General features: G+C 53.1%; 1 protein-coding gene across 3 annotated transcripts in view; it reads right to left on the bottom strand.

The window, feature by feature from the left end:
• RASGEF1C (RasGEF domain family member 1C) overlaps nt 1-15,739 on the bottom strand; it is a 98,944-nt gene that overhangs the window by 28,956 nt on the left and 54,249 nt on the right. For 2 of the 3 annotated variants that reach the window (XM_064376614.1, XM_064376615.1), the window contains exons 2-4: nt 7,839-8,021; nt 7,557-7,679; nt 6,333-6,470 (exon numbers count right to left, since the gene is read on the bottom strand). In XM_064376614.1, coding sequence (XP_064232684.1) covers nt 6,333-6,470; nt 7,557-7,679; nt 7,839-8,015 — 438 coding nt within the window. In that variant the 5' untranslated portion in view covers nt 8,016-8,021. Of the gene's footprint in view, nt 1-6,332; nt 6,471-7,556; nt 7,680-7,838; nt 8,248-15,739 lie in introns of those variants that run through there. The other variant, XM_064376616.1, reaches the window with a different exon arrangement.

Genomic DNA, 15,739 nt, shown 5'->3' with positions numbered 1-15,739 from the left:
ACTTTCTCCCTCTGGCATGTTCTCATCCACTGGACCGAAGCTCAAGTGCCACTTCCCCAGACAGGCCATTGGTGCTCAGCGCCGTGAGTCCTTCTGCCACACCACTTGCCCAAATCAGTTTTTTTTTTTTTTTTGAGACTGCGTCTAGCTCTGTCGCCCAGGCTGGAGTGCAGTGGCACAATCTTGGCTCACTGCAGCCTCTGCCTCCCGGGTTCAAGCAATTCTCCTGCCTTAGCCTCCTGAGTAGCTGGGATTACAGGTGCACGCCACCATGCCCGACTAATTCAGGACATAGGCACAGGCAAGGACTTCATGACCGAAACACCAAAAGCATTGGCAACAAAAGCCAAAATAGACAAATGGGACCTAATCCAACTCCACAGCTTCGGCACAGCAAAAGAAACAGTCATTAGAGTGAATTAGCAACCAACAGAATGGGCAAAAATTTTTGCAGTCTACCCATCTGACAAAGGGCTGATATCCAGAATCTACAAAGAACTAAAACAGATTTACAAGAAAAAAACAAACAAGCCCATTCAAAAGTGGGCGAAGGATATGAACAGACACTTTACAAAAGAAGACATACATGAGGCCAACAAACATATGAAAAAATGCTCATCATCACTGGTCATTAGAGAAATGCAAATCAAAACTACATTGAGATACCATCTTACGCCAGTTAGAATGGCAATTATTAAAAAATCTGGAGACAACAGATGCTGGAGAGGATGTGGAGAAATAGGAACACTTTTACACTGTTGGAGGGAGTGTAAATTAGTTCAGCCATTGTGGAAGACAGTGTGGTGATTCCTCATGGACCTAGAAATAGAAATTCCATTTGACCCAGCAATCCCATTACTGGGTATATATCCAAAGGATTATAAATTGTTCTACTATAATTTTTTTTTTTAATAGAGACAGAGTTTCACCATGTTGGTCAGGCTGGTCTCAAACTCCTGACTCCGTGATCTACCCGTCTCGGCCTCCCAAAGTGCTGGGCCAAGTCAGCTTTAGAGCTGACGGGGAAATGATTCTGTTCACGTGCATCTCGTCTCCCTGGACTACAAGCTCCACGTGGCCAACCACAAGCTTCATGCCCTTCCTGAACGAAGGGCAGTACCTGGCTCACAGGAGGTGTCCACGAGCGCCTGCTGAATGCGTGGATAAACACGGCCTTCACCAGCTGATAGTCAGAGCTTCTCTCCAGCAGGGCGTCAGGGCGGACTGCAGGCCCATGCCAAAATCCAGGCTGCGGGGTGTCTGTGCCGACCCCTTCACAGGGCCATGAGATTGCCTTATTTTTTAAAATGCAGATACTTTAGGACGATTTGTTATTGTTGAATGAACCAATATTCATTCCAAATAATTATCCCTTCCTGCTTGCTAATTTGTTTAGATTTTTCCAGTGAGGTTAAGTTCCAGCTTACGTTTGTTCTCTGACTCTTCCATGCTCCCTCTGAATGTGGGGATGCTATCTGCCCTACTCCTTGGCTTCCTCTCATTTTCTCACTGATTTCTACACACTTGTAGATGGGGCTCGGAGATCTCCCCGGTAGATATGGGCAGGGCCAGAGACCTAAATCACCAAGAATGCCAAGGCGTTCCCTTATCACCATAGAGGCCCACATTTATGAGGCATGCTGGGGCGGCACGGCACTCTGCCCCTCCAGCCTCGGGCTGAAGCCCTCTCTCCACACTGATCATAGCTGGGAGGATGTCCGGGAGGCTGGGAGGTCTGGAGCTTCCGTCTCCATGTGTTTCCACCAAGCCATCTGCTGCATGCATAGAGCCAGGTGTGATTGCGGAGTCGTCCAAGGGTGGCCTGGGTGGTGGCCACGGCTCTCCAGGTGCCTCCAAGCTCTCTTGGATTGGGCATTTCACAGCTGGAGCCCCCGTCCCTGACCAGATGAGCACTGGACCCTGTTCTCTGAAGTTCTTGGAGACTCTCTCCTGATCCAGCCTAGGGCAGATGTCCTCCTGCCTACTATATGACAGGCAAAAATGGCAGAAAGCTGACACAGGAGCTCATAAGGCTCCTGGGGTTCTCCTCTCTCCATTGGTTTGTCCTCTGGGTCAGCTTTCTGCCACTTCTGCCATGGAGGGAGTCTCCAAAGGTGGTGGTCAATTCAGCAGACAGTCCGTGTGAGCAAGCAGACCAGGCTGGGTGCCACGGCTCATGCCTGTAATCCCAGCACTTTGGGAGGCCGAGGTGGGGGGATCATGATGTCAGGAGTTCAAGACCAGCCTGACCAACACGGTGAACACCATCGCTACTAAAAATACAAAAATTAGCCAGGCATGGTGGTACGTGCCTGTAATCCCAGCTACTCAGGAGGATGAGGCAGGAGAATGGCTTGAACCGGGAGACGGAGGTTGCAGTGAGCCGAGATCACGCCACTGCACTCTAGCCTGGGTGACAGAGAGAGACTCCATCTCAAAAAAAAAGCAAGACCAGTCCTCGGAGAGGCTACCTGTTGAGTCAGCCTCCTCTGTGGCTGGCCCAGTGGGTATGGCCAGAGTATTGGGGTCCTCCTGTCCTTTCTCCCCTACTTGGGGCTGTGACCCTCTGGGTCCTCCTTGGTTCCTCCAGCCTCCTTCAGCCTTGGCACTGGCCTCCCTGAGCTTTAACTACTGCATCCAATCTACCAGGAGCCCCGCAAGGGCTGGGCTGGCCATGACACTCCCCTGGGTCCCCTGCCCAGCACAGGGTGGCTCGATGCTGGGAAGGCTTCCCGGGAGTCCTCAGAACCACAGTCATGGAGAACAGGCTCCTCAGTCCCTCTCCAGGGCTGCTCCAGCTGCTGAGAGCCAGTGTGGAGCACAGTGACAACACCAGAGCGGGCAGCAGAAAAAGGAAGGTGCCATCTTTCACTGTCACTCTGATGGAGGAAGCCCTGGCAGAGGAGCCAGAGGGAGCCCACTAGGCCCCGGCCCTGTGCCGTTTCCTCTGCAGCTGGGATTATAGGTGCGCACCACCACACCCGGCTAATTTTGTGTTTTTAATACAGCTCCATTGTTCTCTCACAGCCCTGTGAGGGAGGAATGATCACCCTCCCTTTTACAGAAAGACATTTAGGGCACAGAGAGATTACATAATTTGCCCAAAGACACACAGCTCTGAAAATACCAGTGCTCACCTCATTATCTCGTGCACAGCACTTTCTATCATTTTATTTCACCCTTGTGTGAGAAATCTTTTAAAAGGATAATACTGAAATATTTTGGAAGCAGAGCCTATGTCTTTGGTTTGCTTACAGCTAACTGTGGCAAAGCAAAATGTTTGAGGGAACAGGACAAACTAGTTCGGCAAAATATTATTGTTGAAGTCGGGTGATGAGGACAGAGGAGTGCATGGCTACCCTTCTTCACTTTTGCATGTTTGAGATATTTCACAGTAAAGTTCTGTAAAACTTAATTAATGCTCATACACCTGATTTGGGGAACCATCTCTTCTCCTTATAGCCCACGTTTACTGAGGGCTGAAGCAAGAGTGCACCTGACTTCAGGGACTCCTCGCTGCAAAGCTGCGGTGGGGACAGTTATGCTGTTTTATCGATAAGGAAGCTGGCTCAGCAGGGCAAAGCACCTTGTCTGAGGTCACACAGCTGTGGTTCTGAGTCTGGATCTGGGTGGGCTCAGGCTGGGTCCAGGGCTCTTCCACGCCAAACCATTCTGCGCTGGGAGGGGAACACCCCACAGTCCACAGCAGCACCCAGTGAGGAGAGGCAGTGCCCAGAGAAAGTCATCTTCGGAGTGTATGCTTTTTTGTGGAAGGACAGCATGAGGACACCAGAGACGTGGAGGAGCACCCCTGGCCAGGGCCTGGGTCGGGACTGAGGAACTCCCATTCCAGTCCACGCTACACGGTCTGGTGACGGACCTGTGGGTTCACCAGTGGACAGGAGCTACTGGTTTCCCAAGGGGAACCAGGCCAGGGCTTACCTCCAGCCCCACCACCAAGGCATGGGTCCAACATCAGGCAGGTCACATCCTGCCTGGTCATATGAAAAACCTCACTGCTGACCCTTGGAGATCAAAGGGAACAAATCAGGAGACTGGGGTCTCACCCCCTTGCATATCATCCACCCATCACCCACCATCCCCACACTCACCTCTTCTCCAGCCACGTTCCACCACCCACCTTCCCCTTTATACAGTGACCCACCCCAGATCCACCAATTCACTCCTCTACCCTTCCTTCCTTCTAACATGTGCCCACTCACTCATTTATTGCCCACTCACACATCCATTCACTAACCTGTCCAGCCACCATTCACTTTCACTCATCCATCCCCATCCACCTGTCCCCATCTCTTCACCTAACTGCTATCACCTACCTCTCTTTTTTTACAGTGACCCCTGAAGCCCCCATCAGAACCATCAGTTCACTCATCTACCCTTGCTACGTCCTTTCTAACACTCACTCCCTTACACATCCACCTTCCCACCCACCCACCCTCCTCTCCATCTATTCAAACATGTGCCCACCCACTCACCCACCTTCCCCTCCATCTATTCAAACATCCACCCACCCACTCACCCACCTTCCCCTCCATCTATTCAAACATCCACCCACCCACCCACCCACCTTCCCCTCCATCTATTCAAACACCCCCCACCCACCTTCCCCTCCATCTATTCAAACATCCACCCACCCATCCACCTTCCCCTCCATCTATTCAAACATCCACCCACCCACTCACCCACCTTCCCCTCCATCTATTCAAACACCCCCCACCCACCTTCCCCTCCATCTATTCAAACACCTACCCACCCACTCATTTATCTTCCCCTCCATCTATTTAACCATCCACCCACTCACCCACCTTCCCCTCCATCTATTCAAACATCCACCCACCCATCCACCTTCCCCTCCATCTATTCAAACATCCACCCACCCACTCACCCACCTTCCCCTCCATCTATTCAAACATCCACCCACCCACTCACCCATCTTCCTCTCCATCTGCTAAACCAACCATCCACCCACCTACCCACCCACCTTCCCCTCCATCTATTCAACCACCTACCCACCCACTCACCCACCTTCCCCTCCATCTATTCAAACATCCACCCACCCACTCACCCACCTTCCCCTCCATCTATTCAAACATCCACCCACCCACCCATCCACCTTCCCCTCCATCTGTTCAACCATCTGCCCACCCACCTGTCCACACTTCCTACATTTCTCTCTCCTTTCTATTGATCTTTCCACTCACCCCATGCATCCATCCACCTGCCTATCCAATAACAAAATCACCTGTTCTCTCCCACATTCATCTATAAGAGTAGCCAAATGTCTTCCCAGCCAATCATCCAGCACCCTATCCCCTGCTTCCACTCTCCCCCTCCCCCACTCATCCAATCGTCAACTGTTCCCTGGCCCTGCTTTGTGCTGCATCCTAAGCCAAGTGTCAATCTCGAGATGGATCAGGGGATTCAGAGGAGGAAGAGGAGGGGATGAAGAGAATGGAGGAGGGGAGAAGTGTGGGGAGGAGGAAGTGGAAACACTCTCATCTCACTGAGCCTCAGAACTTGCCTGCTAAGTTCTGAGTCACTTGCCTGGTGTGTGAAGTGGCCCTGATCGGTGCTTTCCTCAGAGCCTGAGTTATGTCTGTGTGGCCGTGGGTGTTTGGGTTCCTGTTGCCCAGCCTGTCTTGGCAGTTTTCCCTTGTCTCACACATAGCTCTTCTGCCATGTCCAGACCCGTTCTGTGGCATGTCACCAGCTACCAGCTGGTTCAGTTTCCTTCCAGGGCGACCAACATGCACCCCTGCCCGTTTCCCCCTTCCAGGTAATGCTACACCAGTGCTGCCCACAGTGGCATTCCAGGATGCTGATAAACTTGCCCCTTCTAGACACACCAGGAGACATCTATCTCCATAATCCTGGGAGATAAAGATTTTTGTGCTCCCTTCGCCCATAAGGGAAGTGAGGCTTGGAGGCCATTCAGTGCTCTCCACAGAGTAATACAGCTGGGAGAGCAAAGTGGGCATGGCCAAGGCCCAGGACAGGGCTCTGCCAGCCCCATCTAGTAGGTCAGAGGCCAACAGCCTGGCCTCCTGGCCCCAATAACCCATGAATGCGTCTTTCTTCATCCAGCATCTGATGCCATCGGTGAGAGCAGTCAGGGAGAGGTCATGAGACTCCGCATTCCCTCCCAGCTCGGCAGTGCCTGATTCCTTGATGGGTCAGAGAGGGGCTGGATTTAGAGGGGCCATGATGTGCAGGGTGGAGAGATGAGGGCCCTGGGGTGGGGGACGGGAACAGGCACAGGCCTGGGACAGGAGGGGCCCAAAGGGTGACAAGACCCCTGCCTGGCTGCCCACCTCGTCACAGGGGGCGATGCGGCCGACCACGTCCTTCAGGTGCCCGATGGTCGATTCCTCCTGGAAGTCCCTTGGGAAGGTCTCAGTCCACTCGGCCAACAGCTGCAGCAGTTTGGGGCCGAACTTCCGGACCCGGGCCTGCAAGCAAGCGAGGGGCGCACGCTCGTCAGGGGTGTTGGGCGGGCATGTGGGCCTCACTTCGTGTCCTTGCTGGTCTGACTGCCTGGGCAGGCAGAACCTTGTGCCCTTTCTGTGCCAGGGACGGGGGCGGGGGTGGTGCAATCCTGCCCTGCGCCTACGGGGACTGGAGGGAGGATGGACACATTTTTGGGCGGGGCTATCTCTTGCTGCTGCCGTTCTGCGGTGATGTCTCCATCCTCCCTGGTGACTCTCTCGGTGCCCGGGGGTCTCAGGAGCAGTGGGCCCTGCTCCAGGGGTGGGTCCAGGTCTGTGCTGACCAATCAGAGCACGGCTTACTCCGTCGTGCACAGTGATTGGCTCACAGATGGGCACGTGACCGAGGCTACGCCAATGACGAGACTCACTGGATCTGTTTAGAAACGGGATTGAGGCTTCCACGTGACTGGAAAGGGTGGAAAGGGTGGTGTGTGAGCCTGGTGCGGTGGAGGCGGCAGGGCAGCACACCAGCCAGCCCGGGGGGGGCCAGCCCGGGGAAATGGCAGCAGAGGGTGGGAGGGAGACAGGCCACGGTGCAATGCTGTGGTTTAAGGCCGGAGCCAGCAGTCCCTGAGATCGGGCAGGTATACGAGCCGGCTAAGTCCCTTTGGTTTTGGCGGGTTGAAGTTGGGTTTCTCTTGCTAGCTGTAGAGCCCGACTGATGTGTGTGTAATAGATGCAGCCCTAAGGATCTGGCCAGGACTGGGAAGATGGGGCAGATGTGCTGGAGGAAGGAAACCCAGCAGAGGCAGCAGGTCCTTTCCGGCCACAGATGGCAGGGGTCCTACTGACCGGGCTTTGGATACGCAAGTCTGGGCTTAATGTAAGCTCAAGTGCTCCTGTAGGGCACTGGAAAATCTGCATGAAGGTGAAAGGTCCTGTTCTGCTTCTTCTGGCTCTGGGCCTCAGACAAGGTGGAAATACTCTGTAGCCACCTTGTCAGGAAAACAGGGACAATCATTACCTCCCCTAGAGGCTGATGACTTGAGGGCATGGGAGGGGAGTGCTGGTACACTCTGAGGCCCCCTGGCCTGCCCTGCACCTCACCTTGTCCAGCACCGGCTTGTCCAGCTGCTGCTGTTCGATGCACAGGTGACAGACTCGGGCCAGGAGCTCCCGGGGCTCGATGAAGAGACGAGAACTCAGCAGGAAGGTGAAGATATAGGCTTTCTAGGGGACACACAAGAGGGCACAGGCTCAGAAGGGGACTGGGAGGGGCATGCCTCCCAGCCGGCCCTACACCCTGGCCCAAGGCCACTCCCAGCCCTGTTGCCTCCCATGCCTGGTGGAGGAGAGTCCACTCTCCTGCCCGCTGGGTGGGTCACCCACCTCGGGGTAGTAGTCGGCTGTGGGCACCAGATGCTGGATCAGTGTTTCCAGGGAGGCTGAGGATGGAGCTCCATCTAGGAGGGGCTGCCCAGCCTGTTCGACATCTGTGGGTTCGGTGGGGGGTGGGCTGAGGCTGCCTGGGGTGACCATGTCGGAGGCACTCAGCGTCTGTGGCATGCCTGCCTGCAATGGCAAGGAGCAGTGGGGACCTGAGTGGGGGCACACCTGAGTTGGGGGGTGCAGCTGAGTGGGAGCTGCTGGTCCCAGGCTCCTGACTGGAAAGTCTCACCCGACCACCACTTCGTGCCAGCTTGAATCCAGTGGTCACTTCTGGGAGTGCTGCCATGTACCCCCTTCCTCACAGCACAGCCTCTATTCTTCTTCCTCAAACAGCCTCTCAACTCTCCTGCAAAACCCATCTCTTCTCTACTCTGGGGTCCCCACTCGGGCAGACCTCCTCTAGATTCTGCCCCCCGCACCCCCCCACAAAGATTGTTTTTCACGAGCCTGGATGATCAGCCTAATTCCCCTGTTTCTGGCCACAAAAATTGATTCAGGGATTGGTCCGATCCAAATTCGGGGTGCTCAACTGCAAGCCCAGAACTTTTGTGGCACTTGGAGGCTTTCTTTCCCCCTGGAGTCCTCGAGCTGGCGGAATGTATGCTGACACTACTGGGGCCATTGTGGCACCATGAAGGACCAGGAAAGTGGGATTCGTCGGAAGGCCTCGAATCCTGCTGTGCCTGAAGCTGCTCGGTGGACTTCTCCATTATATGTGCCTGTTTAAGTTGGGGTTCTCTTAGGTACAGTCAAAACTGCTTTCTTCCTTAACCTGGCATTCCGGGCTCTATGTGATGTGGACCATCTGACCTGTCCAGCCTTACCGCCTTCAGAGGGCTGTCCCATGGGCATGTGGGTGTGGGAGGTTCTGGGACTGGGTTGCAGCGTGGGAGGGGCTCAGGCATTGGTGTGGACAGCGGCCCAGACAGTCCTGGCCATGGTGACAGACACGGCTTATTCTTGCCTTTCTGGCAATGCTGTAAGTGTTCAATTCTCAGCCAATGAAACTAAAATTTCACAAAACCTCCTGTCTGTCCTGGGGGAGGCCGCTGTGCAGGTGGGCATACAGGAGGCTGCAAGTGCTCAGTGGGAGGAGGCTAGCTGTGGGATGGGCCAGCTGCAGGGTGCGTGCTGCTCTGGCTCCTGCCCAGGGCACGGCAGCTCAGCCCGATTCCACAAGACAGAAAACCTGTGAGCCTGGGAGGTCTGCTGTCTCCTGCCGGACACCTGGCACTGTTCATCCTGCAGCGTTGGGCCTGCCCCAGATCCCAGCCCAATTTTCTTGATGAACCAGTGGCAGGAGTGGAGGTGGTTTTGGGAGTATCTGCAGGATGGTGGGAGGTGCCACGCAGGGGTCTTTCTGAAGGAGGCCAGGAGGGTACCACTTTAAGAGACAACCAGGAGGCTCCCAGGGGACCTGAGGCCTAGCCTGGGACCAGGTGCTGGGCACATGGGAGGCGAGGCCAGTGTTCAGATCCAGCTCTGCTCTGGAGTGACTAACTTATGCTGGAGCCAGGGTGGTGGTGGTTGCTAAACTATTGTGACCCACAGGGATGCCCAGAGAGGGGCTGGCATGCCAGTGGCCCTCTACCTTCCAACCACCCATCTTGTCACCAGCGGGGTCCAGGTGTGGGTCTCAATGAATGGGCTTATCCTTGTGCTGCAGCCTTCAGTTTTCTCCTGCTGTTGCCAAGGCTCATCCATTCATGTGTGTATGCATGGAGTGACTCCTGGCTCCGTTCCAGGCAATGGGGACAAAGCCCGACCTCGGGGAGCTGGTAGGGGAGGCAGAGCTGTGTAGACTGCCCCACTGGAGGTGTGTCAGTGTGGGAAAGGGGGTGACCACTCTCTATGCTCACTGTGGTGGATGTCCTGGGAGACCCCCTAAGAGAAGGTGGGGTCAGAGCTGCTGCCACCAGGGGGGTGACTCCACTACTCCCACCCCTCCTTGCAGGCATGTTCATCCAGACAGGGCAGGTGCCCGCCTCTGGCCTCTGCATGAGGACAGCTGAGGGCACAGAGGACACTGCTGCTCCTTCACCCACCAGGGACAGCCAGCTCCTCCTCCCTCCAGCAGGAGCTCCAGCCTGCCTGGAATGAGTTGGGCAAGGGTGGCTGCATTGAGGGCTGAGGGCAGGAAGGAGTCTACAGACAGACATGCCAGACAGAGCGACCAGCATGTGCAGAGGCTCAGTGGAGCTGGGGGCAACGTGGTGTGATCATGGGAGTATATGCTGAGGTGTCAGGGGCCAGGCAGTGGCTCCTAGAAGGGTAGTGGGGAGTGACTGAGTTGGGGTCAGGGAGTGTGCAGAGTGATCGGAGCATCATGTTCCTTGCATGCAAAACAGCCATGCAATGAGGGCCCCTCACTCCACCCATAAGTGACTGCTTTTATTACCTCCTTGTTTTTCTACAGCTTCTTTATGCAAGGACAAGGAAACGTAAATACATACCCCCTTTTCTGTCTGGATTACACCAAAAGGTAGCATATTGTCCACACTCTCCCCCACTGGGCTGTTTTCACTAACAATGCATTTTGAGGACCTTTCCATGGCAGGGCAGGGCTGCCTCATTCACTTTTATAAAAATCACCTCACTGTATTCCATTATTTGGATGTACAGAAATAATTTTTAAAAACCAGTGATGAAGCAGACCAGTGTCCATCAGTGATGAATGGATGGAGAAAACGTGGCATCTCCGCAGAGCGGGATAGGAGCCAGCCTTAGAGAGGAAGATCCCGAGCCTGCGGCAACACGGACGAACCTGAGGACATCATGCTAAGTGACATAACCCCGACACAGAATGACAAACACCGAGTGACTCCACTTGTGGAGGCAGCCAGTGGAAAGGTGAGTGCCAGGGGCTGGGCTGTGGGACACCAGAACGGTGCGTCAGTGTTTAGTGGGCACAGAGTCTCGTGTTGGGAAGAAGAAAAGATTTCTGGAGAGGGATGGAGGTGACGGTTCCACCATGACATGAAGGAACTTAATGCCACTGAAGTGTACACTTAAAAAGGGTCAAAGTGATACATTTTATGTGTATTTTATCACACTTTTTAAAAAAGGCAATGATGACTGGACAATTGTTTATTGCTACAATATCCCTCGAAGGTCTTTAAATCCTGCCAAGTCTCTCATCTGTGTTTTTGTGCACATGGCCTGAATGGCGCATGTGATGAAGGGGCGGGGAGTCTTGGGGGCTGCATAGATGGGCTCTCAACATGAGGGGCTCAGCACAGTGGGGAGCGCTCTGCCCGTACCCTGTAGAGAGACCTTTCCATTTCTCCCTCTGTCTGCCTCACTGGGACACGTGACTTGGTGTGCGTGAACTAGACGCGCATGTGTGGCTCCTGTGGGGTTCTGCTTCCTACCCATGAAATGAATGGGACTTAATTAAATGTCCAGTGCTGGCAGGCATGCAAGGGCAGCTTCTCACACACCACTGAGGGGAGAGTGGTATGTGTCGTCAGGGTCCCTTTAATTGTACCAAGATTTGGCTCAATTTGCCAAGAGCCTTATATTCCATAGCATCCTTCCATTCTAACCAAAGCCTTGGAAATGTATCCTAATAAAGGGGAGAAGCTGTGGAAAGAAAGAAAGTCTGTTGCTCCAGCATTAAATACCAGCAGCGAACACAGTTTAGAGCAGCAGAGACGGTGAACAAAGACAGAATAGACGAGGAGGTGCTCACAGGCCCGCTGGTGGAGTGGCTGTGGCCGCTGCGGTGATGGTTCTGAACACGCAGTCATAACACAGGAAACAGTGTGGCACAAGGAAGGGAAAGCAGCAGGAGAGAAAGGTGCAGATGATGGCAATGACATTCATGCGGATGAAGACTGCAGTGGGGCCCTGAAAAAATGCATCACTGCTGTGTCCTCCCTCACCCCGTTGTTTTAGTGTCATTCATGCAAGCTAAGTTCACTCATCAGATGAAGGCCCTAGGAACACCTGAACTGGTTCCAGGCCTGGAACGGTGAGGTCGGAGGTGTGTGCCTGCCCTGTGCCAGGGGCACTGACAGGACACTGAGAGGAAATGCCTGGCTCTGGCACACAGCCCCAAGTGGCCAAGGCATGAGCTTCTGCCTTGGTTTCCCTCTCCATGGCTCCTGTCCTGCTGCCTGGCCCTGCCCCCTCAGGCATCTCTCTTTGTATGTGTCACCTGGAGATCGTGGGGTTCCTGCAGCAGTTCCAGAAGCAGCAGGTGAGGACCGTGTGGGGTCAGGTCTGCAGAGAGACAGGCAGACACAGGGGGCAGGACCCCATCAGCCCACCCTGCAGGGGGGCACTTGATGCCTGCCAATGCCCAGCTGGAGGACTCGCTGGCAGGCTCAGGCCCCCCCCACTGCTCTAGGCTTCTAGCACTGGCAAGGTTTCTGGGACAGCATGGCCCAAGCCTAACCCTGTATGGGAGACAGAGGAAATGTATGCAGGGACAGGGCTGTGATGTGGTGCATTTATAAGGAAGGCCAGACCTGGAGATGGATGTGCATTCCCCTACTATTCCAGTGGGTGCTGGAAAGAGGTAATGGTCACCTGCCTCCACCCAGCCAGGTAAAAACATGCCCAAGGGCCCTGCTGTTCCTCCTCAGTGTGGGGCTGGCAGAAGGCGGCTCAGCTGTGCCAATGAAAAACCACAGGCTCTGCTGTGCTTTGGGAGCTGACGTGCTCAGACCTCCCCGGTGTAAGAGCCATCCAGGACTCCTGACTTACGTTTCATATTATGATTGTAAGGGTGGCAATTAATTCTATTTCTAAAAAAAGCCACTCTTGGGTCCACACAGTGAGTTAAAGCACAGTTGGAAATGACATCTGTAGTGCCGCAGTGGTCATTCCTGCTGGGGTCCCCACATCCCCGGCACGGGTGGCTGGCATTAAAAATCTGCAAAATGGAAATCCGTCAACTTTACAGAAGAAGAGCAGGTGGCTTGTCAGGGCACGTCTTGGGGGCTGGAGAGATGTTCTCCCTGGGCCAGGTGTGGCAGGAGGGACGGAGGTACAGAAGCCTCCCAAGCTGGGCGCGGTGGCTCACGCCTGTAATCCTAGCACTTTGGGAGGTGGAGGTGGGTGGATTACCTGAGGTTAGGAGTTCAAGACCAGCCTGGACATCACGGCGAAACCCCATCGTTAAAAAAACCTTTTTTTTTTTTAAAAAAGAAGCCTCCTGGAGGCCCCTGTACCACCCGTGTGTCTCAGAAGACACCTGTGAGCTCTGACAACTGGCTTCATGTGCTGAAAACAGGGAGCAGCTCCCCCTTGAGGTTATGGAGAGGAGCCGATGAGACTGGTGCGCGAAGCACCTTGCACAGTGCCTGCCGTGGATAGAGGGCCCCAGTAGCACTCCCTACGGGGACCTTGCCACCTACTCGGGCCAGACCACAACACAGGTGGCAACTGCTGCTAACCAAGGCTCTGTGCCAGAAAGACTTGCCGACTGCACTGCCACGGCTCCTCCACCTGCCCACCCAGCTCTGCAGCGAAACCATGTCCCGATAGCTGCTGGGAATGATCCCAGGGCTTTAGCCTCGAAGGCTGTGGTAGGCCCACCGCCCCAAATCAGAGCTGTTTCCCCCCTTGCTTTAACATGGAGCCGAATTTTACACTTTTGCTCACCCCGCCCCCATCATATCTTTAAAACAATTGTGGGGCCAGGCACGGTGACTCATGCCTGTAATCCCAGCTACTCGGGAGGCTGAGGCAGGAGAATTGCTTGAACCTGGGAGGTGGAGGTTTCAGTGAGCTGATATGACACCATTACACTCCAGCCTGGGTGACTGAGCAAGACTCTGTCTCAAAAAACAAGAAAAAATTGTGCTAAAATATACTTAACAGGCTGTGTGCCATGGCTCACACATGTAATTTCAGCACTTACGGAGGTTGAGGCTGGAAGATTTCTTGAGAGCAAGAGTTTGAGACTAGCCTGGACAACATAGTGAGACCCTCATCTCCAGAAAAAGAAAAAAAAAGTAGCTTGGCGTGGTGTCGCACACCTATAGTCTCAGCTACTTGGGAGGCTGAGGTGGGAGGATTGCTTGAGCCCAGGAATTCAAGGTTGCAGTGAGCTATGATTTCACCACTGCACTCCAGCCTGGGTGACAGAGCAAGACCCTGTCTCTACATAAAAAAAAAAGAAAGTTAAAAAAAATACTTAACGTAAATTTACTGTGTAAAGTTCAGTGGCATTAAGTATATTTACACCGTTGCACAGCCATCGCCACCATCCATCCACAGAAGATTTTCATCGTCGCAATTGAAACCCTGTACGCATTAAACGCTAACTCCCCAGTCTCTCCTTGCCCAGCCCCTGGTGACCACAGTTCTGCATTCTGCGTAGTTTTACTGTTCTCAGTACTTTATATAAGTGGAATCATAAAATACTTGTCCTTAGTGACTGGTATATTTCATTAGTTTTTGTCAAGGTGCATCTTCGTTGTATCATGTGGCAGAATTTCCTTCCTTTTCAAGGCTGAATACTATTCCATTGCAGGCACATACTACATTTTGTTCATCCATTCCTCTGTCAGTGGGCAGTGGGTTCTTTCCCCCATACCATACTGTTTTCCACAGCAGCTGCATCGATTGATTGATTGATTGTTTTCAGACAGGGTATCACTCTGTCACCCAGGCTGGAGTGCAGTGGCACCATCTTGGTCACTGCAACCTCTGCCTCCCAGGTTCAAGCGATTCTCTTACGTCAGCCTCTTGAGTAGCTGGGATTACAGGCATGTGCCACCACCACACCTGGCTAATTTTTGTATTTTTCGTAGAGATGGGGTTTCACCATGTTGGCCACGCTAGTCTTGAACTCGGGACTTCAGGTGATCTGCCCGCCTCAGCCTCCCAAAGTGCTGGGGTTACAGGCATGAGCCACCGTGCCCGACCTGCTGCACCATTTTAAATTATCACCAGCAATGTAAAGGGTTCCAATTTCTCCACATCCTTGCTAACGCTTGTTGTTTTCTGTTATTCTGATAATGGCCATCCTAATGGGTGGGAAGTGGTATCTCATTGTGGTTTGGATTTGCATTTCCCTAAATATCAGTGATCTTGAGCATCTTTTCATTTGCCATTTGTATATATTTTTAGGAAAAATGCCTGTTCAAGACTTTCCCCCACTTTTTTCAAGCAAAGAAAATTTTATTCATATAATTGGTTCCACAACAGGATGTAAGTACCCCACCTCTGAGATTTAAGGAACAAAAGAGAAGCTGTGGCGTTCCAAGACCCAGAAGATCAGAGGAAAAGCCCCACAGAACTGGGGCTCATGCTTCGAGCATGGCTGCTGCTGGGACCTCTGCAGGGGCCCGACGCGGCTAGCCCTGAGAGTCTTCTTTTACCCATTTTTGAATTGGCTTGTTTGGGATTTGTTTTTGAGTTTTAGGTGTTCATTAGATATTCTGGATATCAATCCTTCATTAGCTATGTGATTTGTAAATACGTTCTCCCATTCAGTAGGTTTGTTCATAGTGTCCTTTGAGGCACAAACGTTTTTCATTTTGATTAAGTCCAGTTTGTCTTTTTGTGATTTGTTGCCTGTGTCTTTGGTGTCATATCCAAAAAGTCACTGCCCAGTCCAGTTTTATGAAGCTTTCCCCCAATCCCAATGTTCTCTTTTAAGAGTTTCATAGTTTTATTTCTTTGTGTGTGTGTGGTTTTTTTTTTTTTTTGGAGGCTGGAGTGCACTGGTGCAATCTTAACTCACTGCAACCACTGCCTCCCAGGTACAACTGATTCTCCTGTCTCAGCCTCCTGAATAGCTGGGACTACAGGTGCATGCCAACAGGCCCGGCTCATTTTTGTATTTTTAGTAGAGATGAGGTTTCACTCTGCTGCCCAGGCTGGTC

Source organism: Aotus nancymaae, unplaced genomic scaffold (assembly GCF_030222135.1).
Source record: "Aotus nancymaae isolate 86718 unplaced genomic scaffold, 86718_ANA_hifiasm-v0.15.2.pri h1tg000015l_1, whole genome shotgun sequence".
In the NCBI taxonomy this organism is placed as follows: domain Eukaryota; kingdom Metazoa; phylum Chordata; class Mammalia; order Primates; family Aotidae; genus Aotus; species Aotus nancymaae.
The sequence above is the reverse complement of the archived record's forward strand: the minus strand, read 5'-3'. Positions and strand labels throughout refer to the sequence as shown.